The 15,914-nt window shown below is 46.9% G+C and overlaps 1 protein-coding gene across 4 annotated transcripts in view; it reads right to left on the reverse strand.

Annotated features, from left to right (window-relative positions):
* The window catches only part of TTC7B (tetratricopeptide repeat domain 7B), a 257,345-nt gene that overhangs the window by 116,075 nt on the left and 125,356 nt on the right, over positions 1–15,914 (reverse strand). For all 4 annotated transcript variants that reach the window (XM_039232491.1, XM_039232489.1, XM_039232493.1 and 1 more), the window contains one exon: positions 13,122–13,259. In XM_039232491.1, coding sequence (XP_039088422.1) covers positions 13,122–13,259 — 138 coding nt within the window. The remainder of the gene's footprint in view (positions 1–13,121; positions 13,260–15,914) is intronic.

Below are 15,914 nucleotides of genomic sequence, written 5' to 3' on the forward strand. Positions count from 1 at the left end.
TAAACCACGAGATCATGACCTGAGCTGAAGTTGGAAGCTTAACTGACTGAGTCGCCCAGGTGCCCCCCAAAATTGAACATTCTTATATTAAGAAGGAAAACGGTATCATTCCTATCACTTTACATAAACTTAATGAAAATCTGAATATGAAAATTCAAATTTATAATATATCAGAGATAATTATTTACTTTACAAAATGCTTTCTCACCTTAGAAAAGGATTCAGTCTGAGATCCTTAAAAACAGCACATTTTATAGAACCAGACTAGAATATATGTTTATTATTTATTTCCTTAACAAGAGGTATGGACTGAATGTTTGCATCCCAAATTCGTATGGTGAAACCTAACCCCCAACATGATGGTGTCAGGAGGTGAGGCCTCTGGGAGGTGATTAGGTCATGAAGGCGGAGGCCTCAGGAATGGGATTAACACTCTCATAAAAGAGGGGAGATCCCTTGCCCCCTCCACCATGTGAGGACACAGGGAGAGGCCAGTCTGCACCCAGAAGTGTGGGCCCTCACCAGACATCAAACCTGTTAGAGCCATGACCTTGGACTTCCAGCCTCTAGAACTGTAAAAAACAAATGCTAGTATACTGTTTATAAGCCACCCAGACTGTGGTCTTTTGTTACAGCAGCCTGAATGGTCTATGGGATACTGACTCTGTAGCTCAGAGCTGTTCTAACTGCTTCACGAGAACTGCCTCATTGCTCGTCCTCACAACCCTCCAAGGACAAGCCGGCACTACGACGGTCCTCACTATATAGACATTCCAGGTCTCAGGGAGCTGGTGGAAGAGGCAGGACCTGAATCCGGGCAGCCTGGTTCCAGAGTCAGAGCTCTTAACCACAACACTCCACTGCCTCTGCGACTTTAATGACAGACATGCCAGCCACTCGTAACCGATCAGGCCCACTCGCCGCCTAAAGCAAAGGACAGCTGAATAAAAGGCCTCCGGAAATGTCGCATGCTCACCTGAACTGCTCCGAGGATTCAGCAATACTTTTCACTGCTACTGGGGCCCTTGATCCCATGGCCTCTCTGGGATCCCCAAAGCACTGAAGCCTTTCCAGCTTGCGGAATCTTCAAGAAACCTCACAGACCCCATGATATCCACCAGCACCACAGCCCATGTCAAAACAAGATGCTCAGTTCATATCAGTCAGGCATTTCCCCTCCACCGCAGCGTCCTTCATGGCCCCTCCCACCTCAGACCCCCCTGCCATAATGAAACCCGCATCCCAAAGTAAGTCCAGGTGTGTCACAGAGTTAGGAAATACAAGCCACCAATGACACATTAGCTCTTCACCCCCAATTCTGAGGGGCTTGAGCTCTGGCATCACAGCTGATGGCTCTGTCCCCTTGAGGCTCTTGGCATCTTATATGCGGTGACGGCACGCAGTCTCTGAGAAAGTGCATAGAAAGCTCCAGATGCTTCTGAAAGCTTGATGCCAAACACAGCGCTTGGATATATAGCATGTCCTCCCCGTGGCCCCTAAACATGGAGATTACGTGGCCCCTAAACAGTTCAGGTCAACATACCTCGATAACAAAGCAAGCCCTCTCCCAAGGGATGCATCCGAATAAAAGGCACTTGAATCATCTCGGGAGGCATTTGCTATCCACAGCTTCTGCTCCTTAGATGAAGTGTTTGCTCACCCCAGTTCTGTCTGACCACCCTTTTTAAACACCCCCTAATCATGTCTGCGTATGCCAAAGTAAAATTTTCCAGTGTTAATGGACTGGGGGAGATTGCAATCAATATATGCTCTAAAATAAAGTACAACAAAATAAAAACATTCATATTTCAATCATGGTTCCAGTCTAAAAGACGTACCGACGAAGCTGATTGTTGAGAAGACGTGGGTGTTTGTATCCCAGGGGCACGTGAGAGGCTGCTTCAATCCCCAGGCCCCATGGGGCCAGCAGGTGGGAAGGGCAGAGGAGCCCGTGAGGGCGAGAGTGCAGTCAGGTGGTGAAGGCACTGGCCCTGGGGCCAGCTGCCCAGGCTTCATCAAACTCCCCGGTCCCCAGCCGCGGGTGGTTACGGGGTTAAGTGGAGAAATACATGTCAAGTACTTAGAAGAGTGGCCGCCACAAAGCCAATGCTATCACCACGTTTCTGTTGATGGTGCTTTGATGGAACAAAGAAGTAGCAGATGCTGAGGGGCTCGGGTTTGATATGAAGGGGGAATGAAGGGGAGGGAGAGGGTGCCAGTAGATGGAGAAGGAAGAGGGGAAAGGGAGAGATGTCAGCGAGATCCCAACCCTTTCCCACTTCCGGTGTCGGGTGGAGAGGCAGCAGCGTGGCCCGGGCAGAGGGACTTGGGGCAGATGCCTGGGTCACACGCCCCAGGCGGCAGGTGACACCTCCACATCGTCTCCCTTGCAAGAAGAGAAGGGGGATTTGGCAGTAGCATGACGTCTACCAGGAAAGACAGGTCCATTCGCTGTAATCACACTTCTGCCACCTCACTAAACCCCAGATCACATTCATTTAGTACCACAAATATTTGGTAGAGCAATAATTAGACTCTAAACGGCATCCTAATCATTTGAGTGGTAGTCAAAATGCCACTTACAAAAATACAATGTTTCCTTTTGGGAGCAAGGGCTCACCCTTTATAGTCTCCTATTTTGGCTCTTCATAAACCAGCCACCCCTGAGGGGGCTCCAGGAATGTGAAGCTCTTCTGGCCCAGGGAAGGGATGTAGCAATTACCTTCCTAGTACCCAAAGCCCAATTACATGAACTGGGTGCGTGGCAGTGACAGCTGGACAATACCACGGAGCAAGGAAAAGCCAAAGCCTATTTTTGGAATTCAAGAGAGAGTTGGCAGCCAAAACCCATGGGGGAGGGGACAGGCACAAAATAATCAGATACCCCTCAGATTTAGCAGGGAGCTTATGTCTCAAATCCATCAGTATTAAAATAGAACAAATAACACAGTGAACTGTCTTCATTATTCACCTTTGTGGACAGGTTGGCTGTATCCTAACTAAAAGTTCTTATAACACAGATCTCAGTGGTTTAGGAGAATTTTCTTTTCTACATCATATACACTTAATGAGTTCGTTGATAAATGTAATCCTTCACAGTTGTGCAAAATTGTGGTTTTTAAAAATTTTTTTAACATAGTATATGGATAATATCTCATCTCTTTACTTTTAGTAGTGAACAACTAAGCAATTTACACATTTTGGACCATTATCTTAGACCCACGCAATGACATCATCAGAGAGCATGTTGGGAGCCTGGAGATTGCCCAGCCCTAGTCTTACTTTACAGATGTGCAAACTAAGACCCAGAGAGAAGACAGGACCTGCCCAGGGTCACATGGGGGCAGATCTGAAATTAGAGCTTTGACACTCAGTTCCAAGCCTGTATTTCTATATTAACTAAAAATAAGAGTACAAATTACAGTGGAGTTTGAGAGATGTACTCTACAAGAGTCTGGGTCCAGGAAAAGTTTCTAAAAGTCATGCTTCTGGGACTCTCAGCTACAAATAAAAGCTCCCCCAACCAGGCTGTAAGGAAACAGGTGAGGTCCATCAAGTCTTGCTCAAATTTTCTCCTCAGAAATGAGAAATAAAATAGAGTGAACCCCACATCTGTGCCCCCATCCCATTTATTTTTTTGTTTTCAAACACCAATGAGGAGTCTCAAAGCTTTATTGCTTGGATAAATGCTTAAAGGATACCACTGCCTCTGGCCATGGTGGGCGGAGTAGAGTGTGGGCTGGTTTTCAAAGGTCATGGACTTTATTATAGCCTCTGAACGCTGGACGCCATCCTTTGGCACACTCTCTGCTCAACTATATGAAGCAACTTGATCAAGTTTGCATAGTGAGTTAAGGGTCTCCAGGGTCCCACTCAAAAACGATTCCATCTGCCGCTGTGCTGATGTAGCTGTTATTCTTGCAAAATGAATCACTAAATTCAAGAAATGGGCATTCTGTTCATGTCCCTCCTCCTCAGCTGCTTCTCACCTTGGGTCTTCATCTGTTTTCAGTCCACCTGCCCCGGCTGGGAGCCACCGGGTGCTTGTCCTTCAAACCCGGCTGCTGGTTCACCCATGCAAGGGCTGAGGGAGGGAAGTGAGAAGTCAAGGTGACAGCAGCCCAGGGGAGTGTCACACACGAAATAGATGCTTAGAGAGTGAGTGAATGAAGGAATAAACCTGGGTGAAGTGAGGATCCATCCTTCTGGATATGCTTTAAGGAGGCACCCAAACAAGGAAGCACTTGGGAAGAGTACAGTGAAATGCCGAGAACCTGGAGCCCGCGTCACATCAGGAAGGACTACCGTGGAGGTCAGGGCACTGTGTATGGCCTGAGCACTAAACCAGACCTGCTGCCTGTTGGCACAGAGTCCAAAAGCTAAGGGTCTTTTTATAGGTGAACATTTGCCATCAATTTGACAAGAGGAAATACTAACTTTGAACCCAAATTAAGTGAAATGTTATCCTCCAAAACAATCCTGTTCTTCTCATTAGTGGACCTGTATTACAGAAAGTTGTATTCATTCTTATAGTTTGACTGTAATCAATAAAAATTCTGTGGAAATTTGTTTCCTCTCTTGTCATACCTACATAATACCCTTAATTTTGCCTCTTGGTCCTCAACACCTAAAATATTTAGTGTCTGGCTCTTTATAGAAAAGTTTGCCAACCTCCAGGCTAAAGGAATGGGGCACTTTATGCTGGAGGAAAGAAGACGATGTAACAGCTGCCTTCCATTTGATGGGCTGTCATTGAGGCAGAACTGAACTTGCTCTATTGTGCCAAAGAGCCAGAAGGGGTGGAAGTTATAGGAGACAAACTTCAGATCCAGCCTTTCTACTAACCAGAGAGAAAAGGAATGGTACACATCACATAACCAAGAGCTATGCGGACTATTTTATACCCATTGTCTCACCAAGATTTATAACTGTCTTTGAGGTGGGAGCCCAGAGTGGCTAACTTTTTCCCAAATCACAAGCTAGGAAAGAGCAGCTCCAGGATTTGAACTCAGATATGCTTGGACTCCAAGGCTGAGTTTTTCCACTATACAATGAAAAACCCTACCAAGGGACAAGCATTACTTGCCAGGGTAATTACAGAGGGGGTTTTACTTGAGAAAGCACATGATCAACACCACCAATAAGAACAGTAACATGCACGTTGCATATATTATCTCTTCAATCCTTACAATAACCTTCAGGGGTAAGTCCTATCATCACCTGTATTTTCCACATAAGGGGACTGGTGTAGAGAGGTAGAGGAATATGCCTAAGCTCATATTCAGCACAGAAAGTAGCAGAATTGAGATTCAAACTAAGATCTGATATCAAAACATGAGATATTGTTAGGAGGGCAACACTTTCCAAACGACCTACAGAGTCAACACAATCTCTATGAGAATTCTAACAATCTTTTTTGCAGAAACAGAAAAGCTAATCTTCAAATTCATGTGGACTTGCAAGGGACCCTGAATAGGCAAAACAATCTTGAAAAAGAGCAAAGGTGGAGGACTCACACTTCTTGATTACAAAGCTACAGCAATCAAACCGGTGTAGTAGTGGCATAAGAATAAACATACAGACCAAAGGAAGAGAACTGAGATCCCACGAAGAAAAACCCACACATCTATGGCCAGCTGATTTTCCACGAGGGAGCCCAGTCCATTCGATGGGGAAAGAACAGTCTCTCAACAAATGTTGTTAGGACAACTGGGTTTCCACGTGCAAAGAATGAAGTGAGATCACTACCTATATACAAAAGTTAACTCAAAATGGATCAACAGTATAAAAACAAGAGCAAAACCCATAAAATCCTTACAGGAAAACATAGGAGTAAATCTTTATGACCTTGGATTTGGCAACAGATTCTTAGATATGACACCCAATGCATGAATAACAAAAGAAAAAAATGGACACAGTAGACTTCATCAACAGGAAAAGCTTTTGTGCAGCAAAATGGATATTATCAAGAAAATGGAAAGACAAGCTTACAGAATGGGAGAAAATATTTGCAAATCATTATCCGTTAAGGGTTTATTATGCACAATAAAGAAAGAATCCCCATAACTCAACAACAAAAAGACAAAAACCCAAATTAAAAATGGGCAAAGATCAGGGGCACCTGGGTGGCTCAGTCGGGTGGGCGTCCGACCTTGGCTCAGGTCATGATCTCACGGCTCATGAGTTCAAGCCCCGCATCGGGCTCAGAGCCTGGATCCTGCTTCAGATTCTGTGTCTCCCTCTCTCTCTGCCCCTCCCCTGCTCTCTCTCAAAAATAAATAAAAACATTAAGAAATTTGTTTTAATGGGCAAGGGTCTTGAACAGATATTTCCCCAAACAAGATGTTCAAATGGCCAAAAAACACACTAAAAGCATTAGTCATTTGGGAAACGCAAGTCAAACCCACAATGAAATACCATTTCACACCTACTATGGTGGCCACGATAAAAACAAAGAAAGCAAAAATAATAAGTGTTGGTGAGGATGTGGAGAACTTGGAACTCTTGTGCCTTGCCGCTGGGAATGTCAAATGGCACAGCTGCTGTGGAAAACAGTTTGGTAGTTCTTCAGAAAGTTAAACAATTACTGTATGAGCCAGCAATTCCACTCCTGGATATATTACTTTAAAGAACTGAAAACAGGAACTCTGATACGTGTTTGCCAATGTTCCCTGCAGCATTATTCACAATAGTCAGAAGGTGGAAACACTGCACATGTCCACCGAGAGATGAATGGGTAAATAAAATGTGGCAGACACGTACAAAGGAATATTCTCGAGACAAAAAAAGGAATGAAGTCTGATACATGCTATCAGATGTGTTATCACAACAGAGCGGAATCCTGAAAACATTAGGCAAGGTAAAATAAGCCAGACATAAAAAAACAAGTACTGCAGGGTTCCCTTTATATGATGCAAACTCATAGAGATGGAAAGTAGATCGGAGGTTAGCAGGTTATGGAGTGGGGGGAGAAGGGGGGAGGGAGTTATTGTTTAATGGGTAAAGAGTTTCTGTTGGGAGTGATGGAAAATTTGGAAATAGTCATGAAGGCTGTACAAAATCGGGAATGCAATTAAATCACTGAATTGTATACCTTATAAAGGTTAAAATGGCAGATTAAAATTTATTGAGGGCCATAAAAAGAACGCAATGATACTTAATTCAAAAAATGTTTCCCTAATGGTGGAAATGTAGGTGCCAGCAGCCGTGTCAGGAGGTGAGATTCTTTAGGGTGGGCCAGTCACACAAACATGATGTAGCCAGTCCCTGCTGGATGACCCCCAGAGCTGGGCCAGAGTCGGCATTCATACGGTGCTCTGGCCCACGCAGGGCCCAGCTCTTCCTCTCTTACCTACTTCCCAGCTAAATGACCTTTACCCTCTGGACTCACCTGGGGAAGATATACTCAAGGGAAAGTTTATCTTGAAAATCAAAGAAAAGGGAACAGGATGAGAATGGCCATTGGCTTTGAAGCACTGGTTTACTCAGCAAGGTTCTACTGACCACCTACCACGAAGTAAACATTCTGCCTTGGTCTCTCAGAAGTCCATGGCACTAGTGGTCAGACCACACTGATGCCTCCTAGCGAGCTGGGCACCCAGGTCAAGGCTGGGCTTCTGTGGCCCGACTGGGGCTGCACGAAACACCAAACTCTATATATAAACTGACAAACGGTAGCCCTGTTCTGCAGACTTAGACTGCAAGTGTCTTTCACGCTGCTCCCGGATTAAATGAGTGTCTGGGTGAGGCATCTGTAAATGTCCGTTTGGTACAAGCGCCAGCCAGACAGTTCTACCCACAGAACTATAAAGTTGTTGAGATTTACCATAAACAAATGAATTGGAGTTCAAAAGGAAGGACAAAAATACCACTTCTGCCTTTAAAGCTGCCGTCTGTAGAGGGGGCACATACACCCTTCCCAAAAGGACCCCCTAACGTTCTGTCAAGATGGAGCCATTAATAGTCAAATTCAAGAAACAAACCTACTTCGCAGTTTGGGTTCATTCTGAAAAACAGAGGAAGCGGCTCTTGTTGCTTTACTTTTAATAGCACGGGTTGTCATGCCAACTAGTGCGGCTGCCTAAATTGAAGGGGAAGAAAGAAGTGCTCCTTCCTACACAAACCTTTCAGCGGGGCTCGCAATTAGTCTTCTAAAAACACGAAAACTCGTGGTGCTGAGATATGGTAAACACCATGCCTGTCCCAAGGAGGACGTGAGAAACCTCTGGTTTGTGCTGCTTTGCTCAAGGCTCCTGCCCGGTATCTGGCTGTGCGCTGCCCTAAAAAAGAGCATGGCATTCCGTGGGCATGTACACAGAGGCCGCCCGTCTTGAGAGAGGAGGGGAGCCTTCCATCTTGAAGAAAGAGAGACAAACACAGTTTTCTGGTGAAGGTGGCTCTGCTCTCCCTGAAGGCACCATTCCCAAAAGGCTGGGTCCGCACAGTGCTGCACCACACACCCAAAGGTGTTGGTGACAAGGGAGAGAAGGGGGGAAGGTACGCCAAGCAGCACGGCAGAGGGACCCCCTCGGTGCAGGGGTGCCGAGGGGCCCGGGCCAGCGGCAGAGGCGAGCCAGAGCAAGGCAAACATGCCGCGTCCTGCTGTGCAGTGCTGATGCTGGCTGGGGACAGGAGGAGGACCTGCTCACAGGCCAGCCACAGGGTGGCGTGGCCGGATCCCATCAGCGAAGGACACAAGCAGTCTGTCCCACGACATCGGGGTCTCACAACCCGGCCTCGCGCTTCCCGTCTGGGGTCATCTCCTCCCGCTCCTCCAGGACAGCGAGTCCTTGTCTCCAGCGTCCTCCGGCCTCACGCCCTCGCACCCCGTCGGTCTTGAGGATGAAGGTGTCTCTCTGCTCGGAGACTTTAATTACTAGCAGTCCTTGAAGAGCCCATTCAGGCACCAGCCGTTCCTCCTGTTGCACTGCCCATCTCCCCAAACGCTGAGGCAGCCTGCCTGGTGTGTCCCCCCGTGAGAAGCGTGCCTCGAGCTAACCAGTCTTCTCCAACCAGTGTCCTTTTGTGTCTAGTTGATCTCCCTAACTAGTTTCTGGACGCCAAAAGACCTTTCTCCATACACTTTGCTGCTTCCCCTGTGCAGGGCAACTCCCGAGCATACGGTGGTGGGAACAGTGCAGAAGCACACAAGGCAGTGTGGTAAGCTCCAGGGCTGGGCTCTGTTCTAAGTATTGTATGAGGTTTGGCAAATAAGCCTCACAATTACCTGAGAGAGGTATGATTATTAGCCCCGTTTTACAGAAGGACAAACCAAGGCATACGAGGTCAATGACTTGCCAGGACCACACAACCGGGAAGTTGGGCAGAACCCAAACCTGAGCTCTTGGACCTGAGGGCCTGGGCCTGGGCCACACTAGGTTGCTGCCCTGGGTTTGGGGGCTGAGAAGACAAAGACGGGGTGGGGAGCCAATGGAGGGGCAAAAAAATTAGTGAGAATATCTACAGCAAACACATATAATACCATCTCATTCCTTGAAACTTACATAAATGTACACACATTTATTCATAAAGAGGTACATGAAAAGATCTCTACAATGTCAATGGGTAGTCCGCTGTCTCAGGAGGGCGGGGCTGAGTCACTTAGTTCCTTTTCCATATTTGCCCGTACAGTTTGATTTTCAAGGAGACTGTAAGGTGCTGCATATTGCAAAAATGATAACCAGTGACGTCAGTTTTGTTATGAGAGGAAAAGGAAAACAAAACAAAAGAAAGAAAAAAGAAGGAGGGACGGGAAGAGTCATCACATGTTTCTGATTCAAAGGGTGGCAGGCCACTCCTGTGTCTTGGGTCACCTTGGTGACAATGCAGGAGGTGAAGACAGACATAATATTCTACCATGTGGAATGAGGGCAACGACAACCACTCCCACTCATAGGGCCCAAAGAAGTAGTATGGGAAGTTGAAAATGCAGCTACCCCCACACCAGCACGAATCACCATAGTCAAATGCCCATCAACAGATGAACACATGAACAGATTGTGGTATGTCTACATGATGGAATGTTATTCAGCCATAAAAAGGAAAGAAGTACTGATACAGGCTGCAGCATGGGCGACAGTGAAAACATTGTGCTAAGTGAGAGAAGCCAGACTCAGAAAGTCACTTGCTACATGATTCTGTTTATAGGAAATACCCAAGATAGGTAAATCCATAGAGTCAGAAAGCAGATTAGTAGTTGGCAGGGACAGGTGGGGGGGGGGGCAGGGAATGGGGGACAACTGCTTCTCGGGCATGAGGTTTCCTTTTAGGAAAATGTTTTGGAATTTGATAGAGGGGATGCCTGCACCATGTACTGAACACCACTGAATCGTACACTTTAAAATGGTTAAGTTTATGTTACATGAATTTACCTCAATTAAAAGACAGTCCAGTTAGCCTTTTAACCTAAACCCCTAATAAAATGAAAGGGCAGATAAGAAGAAAGAAAGAGAGAGAGAGAGAGAGAAAGAAAGGAAACAAACAAAAAAAAAAAAAACAAAGAAAAGGAAAGAAAGAAAAAAGGAAAAGAAAGAAAGAAAGAGGGAGGGGGGAGGGAGGAAACAGAGAGAGAGAGAGAAACAAAGAAGGAAGGAAGGAAGGAAGGAAGGAAGGAAGGAAGGAAGGAAAGAAAGAAAGAAAGAAAGAAAGAAAGAAAGAAAGAAAGAAAGAAAGAAAGAAAATCCCAGTAAATGAAGGAAGCAGGACACTCCAAGGAAGCCTGGGGGCAGAGGAGAGAGGGTCCCTGCCCAGCCGAGGGCAGACCTTCCCCAACTGAGCACCTAGAAGCCACCGCCTCCATTTACCGGGAGCTTTCACCTTTTTCCTACGACACCTCCTGTTTCAGCTAAAAGCTATGAGACGACAGGCTCATCAAATATTTGCTGGGGGGAAGCTCCACCTATTCAAATGCTTTGCTGCTGGAAGCGGACCCTGCAGGGAGTTGCCTCTCCAGCATCGGCCACACCATAAGGCAGCTGCCTGCTGCTTGGCTGCCTCCCCCAAGGCTGGGAGCCACTCACGGGCAGGCACGCCTTGTGCATGGCTGTGTCCCGGCCTTCATCACAGCCCCTGGCTCAGAACAGGGGACTGCATATACCAGTGTTAAAGAAATGAATGTCTGTGCTCGCTGCGGCAGCACATATACTAAAGAGATGAATGTCCTCCATTTTATATATCTTATCACTTGATTTATATATATTTTTTAAAGTTTTTATTTTTATTTATTTGAGAGAGAGTGAGTATGTGCAAGTGCATGCGAGCGGGGTAGGGGCAGTGGGGGGGAGGGGGTGTGAGAGTCCCAGGCAGGCTCCACGCGCAGCACGAGACTGGTGCAGGCCTCCATCTCACGAACCACGAGATCATGACCTGAGCCAAAATCAACGGTCAGATGCTCAATCCACTGAGCCACCCAGGCGCCCCTGATTTATATTTTTAATAGATAAAACACAGATACGGTATAAAATCCAAAGGCTTCGAGGAATGTAATGGTGGTAAATTTCCCTTTCACCCACCCTTGGGCTCCCTCACCTACGAGGCAACCTCTGACACTGTCCCCATCGCTCTAAATGTCACCACTGGAGTGAAATTCTGAATTGAAAGAGCTGCGGCAACCAGACTACCTAGTGACTTGGGCACCAGGTCATCAGCACAAGATGGAAGCCACATGTGACCCCAACATGAAAGTCATCGGAGTGAAAACAAGGTCCCAGTATTTCGTGCTGGGAGGAGGCACATGCCAGGCTTGCAGAGGAACGCTGCTAAGGTGACAGCCGTCCCCCCAGAGTCATTCATGGCATGCCGAGAAGCCCGTGGGCAGGGGCCAGCCAGCCAGCCACCTCCAGCTCCTCACACCTGTTTCTGACGCTGGCACATTTCAAGCTGAGGCAAGGCCACGGTGCCACATGATGGGACGAAAGTAGACACGCGGACCGCAACCACCCTCGGACTCAGAGGTCCTTTAGTGGCTCGTCTAGAGGAGAAATGTTCACCTTAAAAGAACTCGACTGTGAGCCGCGTGGCACTGTCCCGGCAGATAGGAACTGAGCCGGCCAGGAGGAGAGGGGCCGTGGAAATCAAAGCCCCCGGGTGGCAAAGAATTTGGGCAGAGTCCCCAGGGGCGCATACCGTGTGCGACGGGAACATCTGGACACACTGAGCTCCGGGCTGTGAGGGGCTTTTTTTGAAAACTGACTAATTGCCCTGTATAGTCACCAAACCGAAGCCTAAAAAAAGACCCAAGCCACGCAGGCTCATCTGTTCTCCAAGGCTCCTGCCTAATGTGGTAAAGCACTGGCGAGAGGGTGAGCCGGGTGCTTATCTGATTTCAGCCAATCTGTTACTGTATTTCATTCCCTGTCCTCACGCCTGGAGGCTGTAGCAATGTGTATAAATTTAGAAAGAAAAAGATAAATAACATGGAAAAGTCCATTTTAACAAAATAAGCTCTTTTCTTTCTTTCTTCTTACTCCACAAAGACAGGACAAAACGATCGTGTTACTGATTTAGCCCTTACCGTGGTGGAATTTGGTAGTCTGGGCAGCAACTCAATAATGCATGACCGCGGCCCAAGATTAACTAGCTTCTTCCGAAATTGTAAAATAGTCAAGCCTCCATCCCAAATAGTTTTTAGAAGCTGAAGGAACAAAATGACAGTACTTCACCCAGGATCTGTAATCAACTGGAGTCTCCTCTGATCAAGCCAAAATCTCTAAATGGAGACTGTTTATTTACACGAATGCCTCTACCAGCTCACCTGACAATACCTTCCCCCAGGAGTTACGCGCCAATGCTTTAAATAAGGTAAAACCTTCATAAAGACATTAGTATTGTGGACAGGAGGTTTTGGGTTATGGGAGAAATTGCCCTGAAAGAGAAAATGCTTGCCTTTCATCACATGCAAATGCACAGCCAGTGAGTCTGTGGACCGAAGTAGGAAGGCACCACCAGTGGATTCTGTGAGCTAATCATTTAGCCCAATTCCCATGTGGCAGAGTTGAATGATGGACTCACGGTCGCGTGGCTGCCAGCGACACAGGGGTCAGGACCAGGTCCCACAGCCCCTCCCCGGGCTTTTTCTGGTGGCACCGCTCCCCACCCGAAAGTATCAGACTCCAGCACTATACCTCCGACAGCATCTCATACTGGCCCCTCCTTCCAAGGGCAATGGTCAGTAAATCGTAGACCACAGATGCGCTCTGCAGGCTGATGAGGCGGTCACTCTTGTGCTCGGGGATCCGGCTCAGCACAGCGTCCCGGTTGGCCTGAGAACCACACAGAAGAGAGAAGCAGATGGTGAGCCAGGCCACGCACACAGCCGATGTTTTGTGTAGAGAAGCCATCTTGGCCCTCCTGCCCCGAACAGCTTGCCGGGGGCCTGGAGAAAGGGGAAAGAAGGAGCACGGGGCTTGTCACCTTGGGTTGTTTATTCAAATTCCCCAGAGCACCTGAAGCACATGGTACAGGGTGTTATCGGCACACGAAGGCCCAGAGGTATGGTGCTGGAGCATGCTTGGGACCTGTCGGCAGGCATCTGCGGGAAGCTCTGGGAGCTGATGGGAAGCAGGGTGGGTTCTCCCAGGCCTGGGCCCACGGCCAGTGCGCTGGGGCAGCAGAATGACCCACCAGGGGCAGCCCTGCTGTGCTTCGCCTGCTGGCCCTGCTTCTGCTCTACATTAAAGAGTGGGGGGATCCCCAGCCTCACGTTCCCATCATCCAATGGTACCATTACATTCTGTCTGTCCTGCGGAGATGCGTGGTACTTTTCCTCTGTCACTAAAGCAACATTCAAATCCCTATATGGCTCCTTCACCGGAACAGACTACAAAGACTAATGCAATCTTATTGAGGGAAGCACAAAACAGCTGTATCAGAGAAAGCAAGAAGCAAACAGATTTTTGTCTTAAAAGATATTGCTGAGGACTCGAGAGATCACCCTGCCTATTGCCCATCGCTGCTGCTTGGCACAGAAATACTGCAGGCACATTCAAGCTTATTAGTCCCATCTATCTAGAAATCAAATGCTCTTTACAACAACTTGTTCTCATTACTTTTGAAATTTAATTTCTCTACAGATTCTCCAGACACATCCCACGTATTAGGGACGCCACCTACTCTAACCATTTTCCCTTTCTCCCTAATAGGGAGCTCAGGATCAGCTAAGTTAGATTTTGCCTGTCTTGGTCCCCCCTGCTAATTAACAGAAGTCTCCAGATCTCTCCATCCCTAAGAGGACAGAAGGGGCCCATTGGTTTATTCCCGCGAAGGGGTGCACAAGACACCGGGGTCGCTTGTTCAGGCAGGCCGACGGCCGTCTCCCTGCCTCACATTTGGAATGGTTGCGCACACACCTCTCTCACTAATGAGACAAAATGCCTTCTCTGTGTGTGTGAGTCCAAGACATTCACTTTCAGCCACCCATCAGTACTTACTCACTCGAAAACTCCTTGCTCTTTAATGTCAAAGACAAATAAGAATATGTAAGACAGGCCACTTCCTACAAAGTGAGTCATCTCTTATGGATACAAGCCTGCTTTTGAAGATTTCATTCTAGGGTTTTCTGGTTAGGAGTGCCTTTGAGCCAAGAAAAGAGGCTCTGGGGAAAATAGGGCCTGCGGTAAAGGGTCTCATTTTATTTACTTGCCATAGATGTTCCATCTTGAGCCCAATGCCTGGAGGAGAACAAAACAAAGCAAAACAAAACAAAATCCTACTTAGGAGAGATTTTCAAGTTATGCCAAGCACGCTGTTTTTGTTTTTGTTTTTAATTCTTAGAGAAAATTTATCGACGTCATTTGATTAAAACCTCAAACAGACCAACAAATAATAAATACCGCAGTATATCGTGTCGGTGGTAGCTGTGCAAATGTGGTTCTGATGACCCCTTTCTCCTGGGGAAACGTAATTTGACCTGAGGTGAGAAAGCAGTACAATTCCAGACACTTTATAGCAGGCAGAGAGACTAAGTTAAAGTCAGAACCAATGAAAAAATACAACTTTCTCAGACCAAAAACACACAGCAATTCTCAACTGGTCCTGAAAGTGAGCACATGAATTTCCTGTCTAAAAACTGAAAAATCAAGAAGTCAAGGAACATGAAAAAAGGCCTCCAAAGGCAACTTAACTGAGACTTCTACCTACATAATTATGGAATGATTTACATACAGGGAGGACACAGTCATTTTGGTTGGAAACCCAGCCCTTCATATTTACTGATGAGGTCACTGGATTTCACCATCTGCTGAAGACAGTTTGCAGAAATTCAATACCACAGAGACAAATCTAACTGTCTCAAAGGGATCTCAATTTTGAGTATTATTATTTTCTATCGTTTCAATTAAGGAGCAGGAAAGTTGGAGACATCATTCCCAAGATGTCTCCACTTAGGGCAGGCATTTAAGAGATGTGCCTTTGTTTTCCAAATTCTAAGCTGGAATGCACCATCTGACCACAGAACACCATATTTTCAATCAGAGAACCATGCAAGAAATCTAAAATGTGTGGTTGCCACTCTTTCAGAACTTTTACAATGTCACCAAGTCCGCCCAAAGGAAACTAACCGCCAGGTGGTGGAGAGCCCAGCTTAGAAGGAGGCCTGAGAGCTGGGAGGCCAATGTGAGCCAGCCCCCTACCAAAGAACTGCTGATGAAGCGCGGGGAGACTGGCTCATTCGAAAAAGTTACCGAATGCCACAGAGTTCCAGCCTGTTCACATGTATGTCTTCCATGACCATGCCAAGGCAGAGTAGAGAATGTAAATGACACCGCTCTAAGTTACCAGCTGACAGTCCAGGAAAGATGAGTCAAGGGGGCGACCTGTTTCCTTCAGAGGAAGTAAGGCCAATGACGTCAAAGAAGTTCCAAATAAAAAGCAGTGGTAACTCAAGCAGTCTTGCTCTGGTAAACATCTCTGGGCCATTT

This window comes from Hyaena hyaena, unplaced genomic scaffold, assembly GCF_003009895.1.
Source record: "Hyaena hyaena isolate Hyena2069 unplaced genomic scaffold, ASM300989v1 scaffold_67, whole genome shotgun sequence".
NCBI lineage: Eukaryota > Metazoa > Chordata > Mammalia > Carnivora > Hyaenidae > Hyaena > Hyaena hyaena.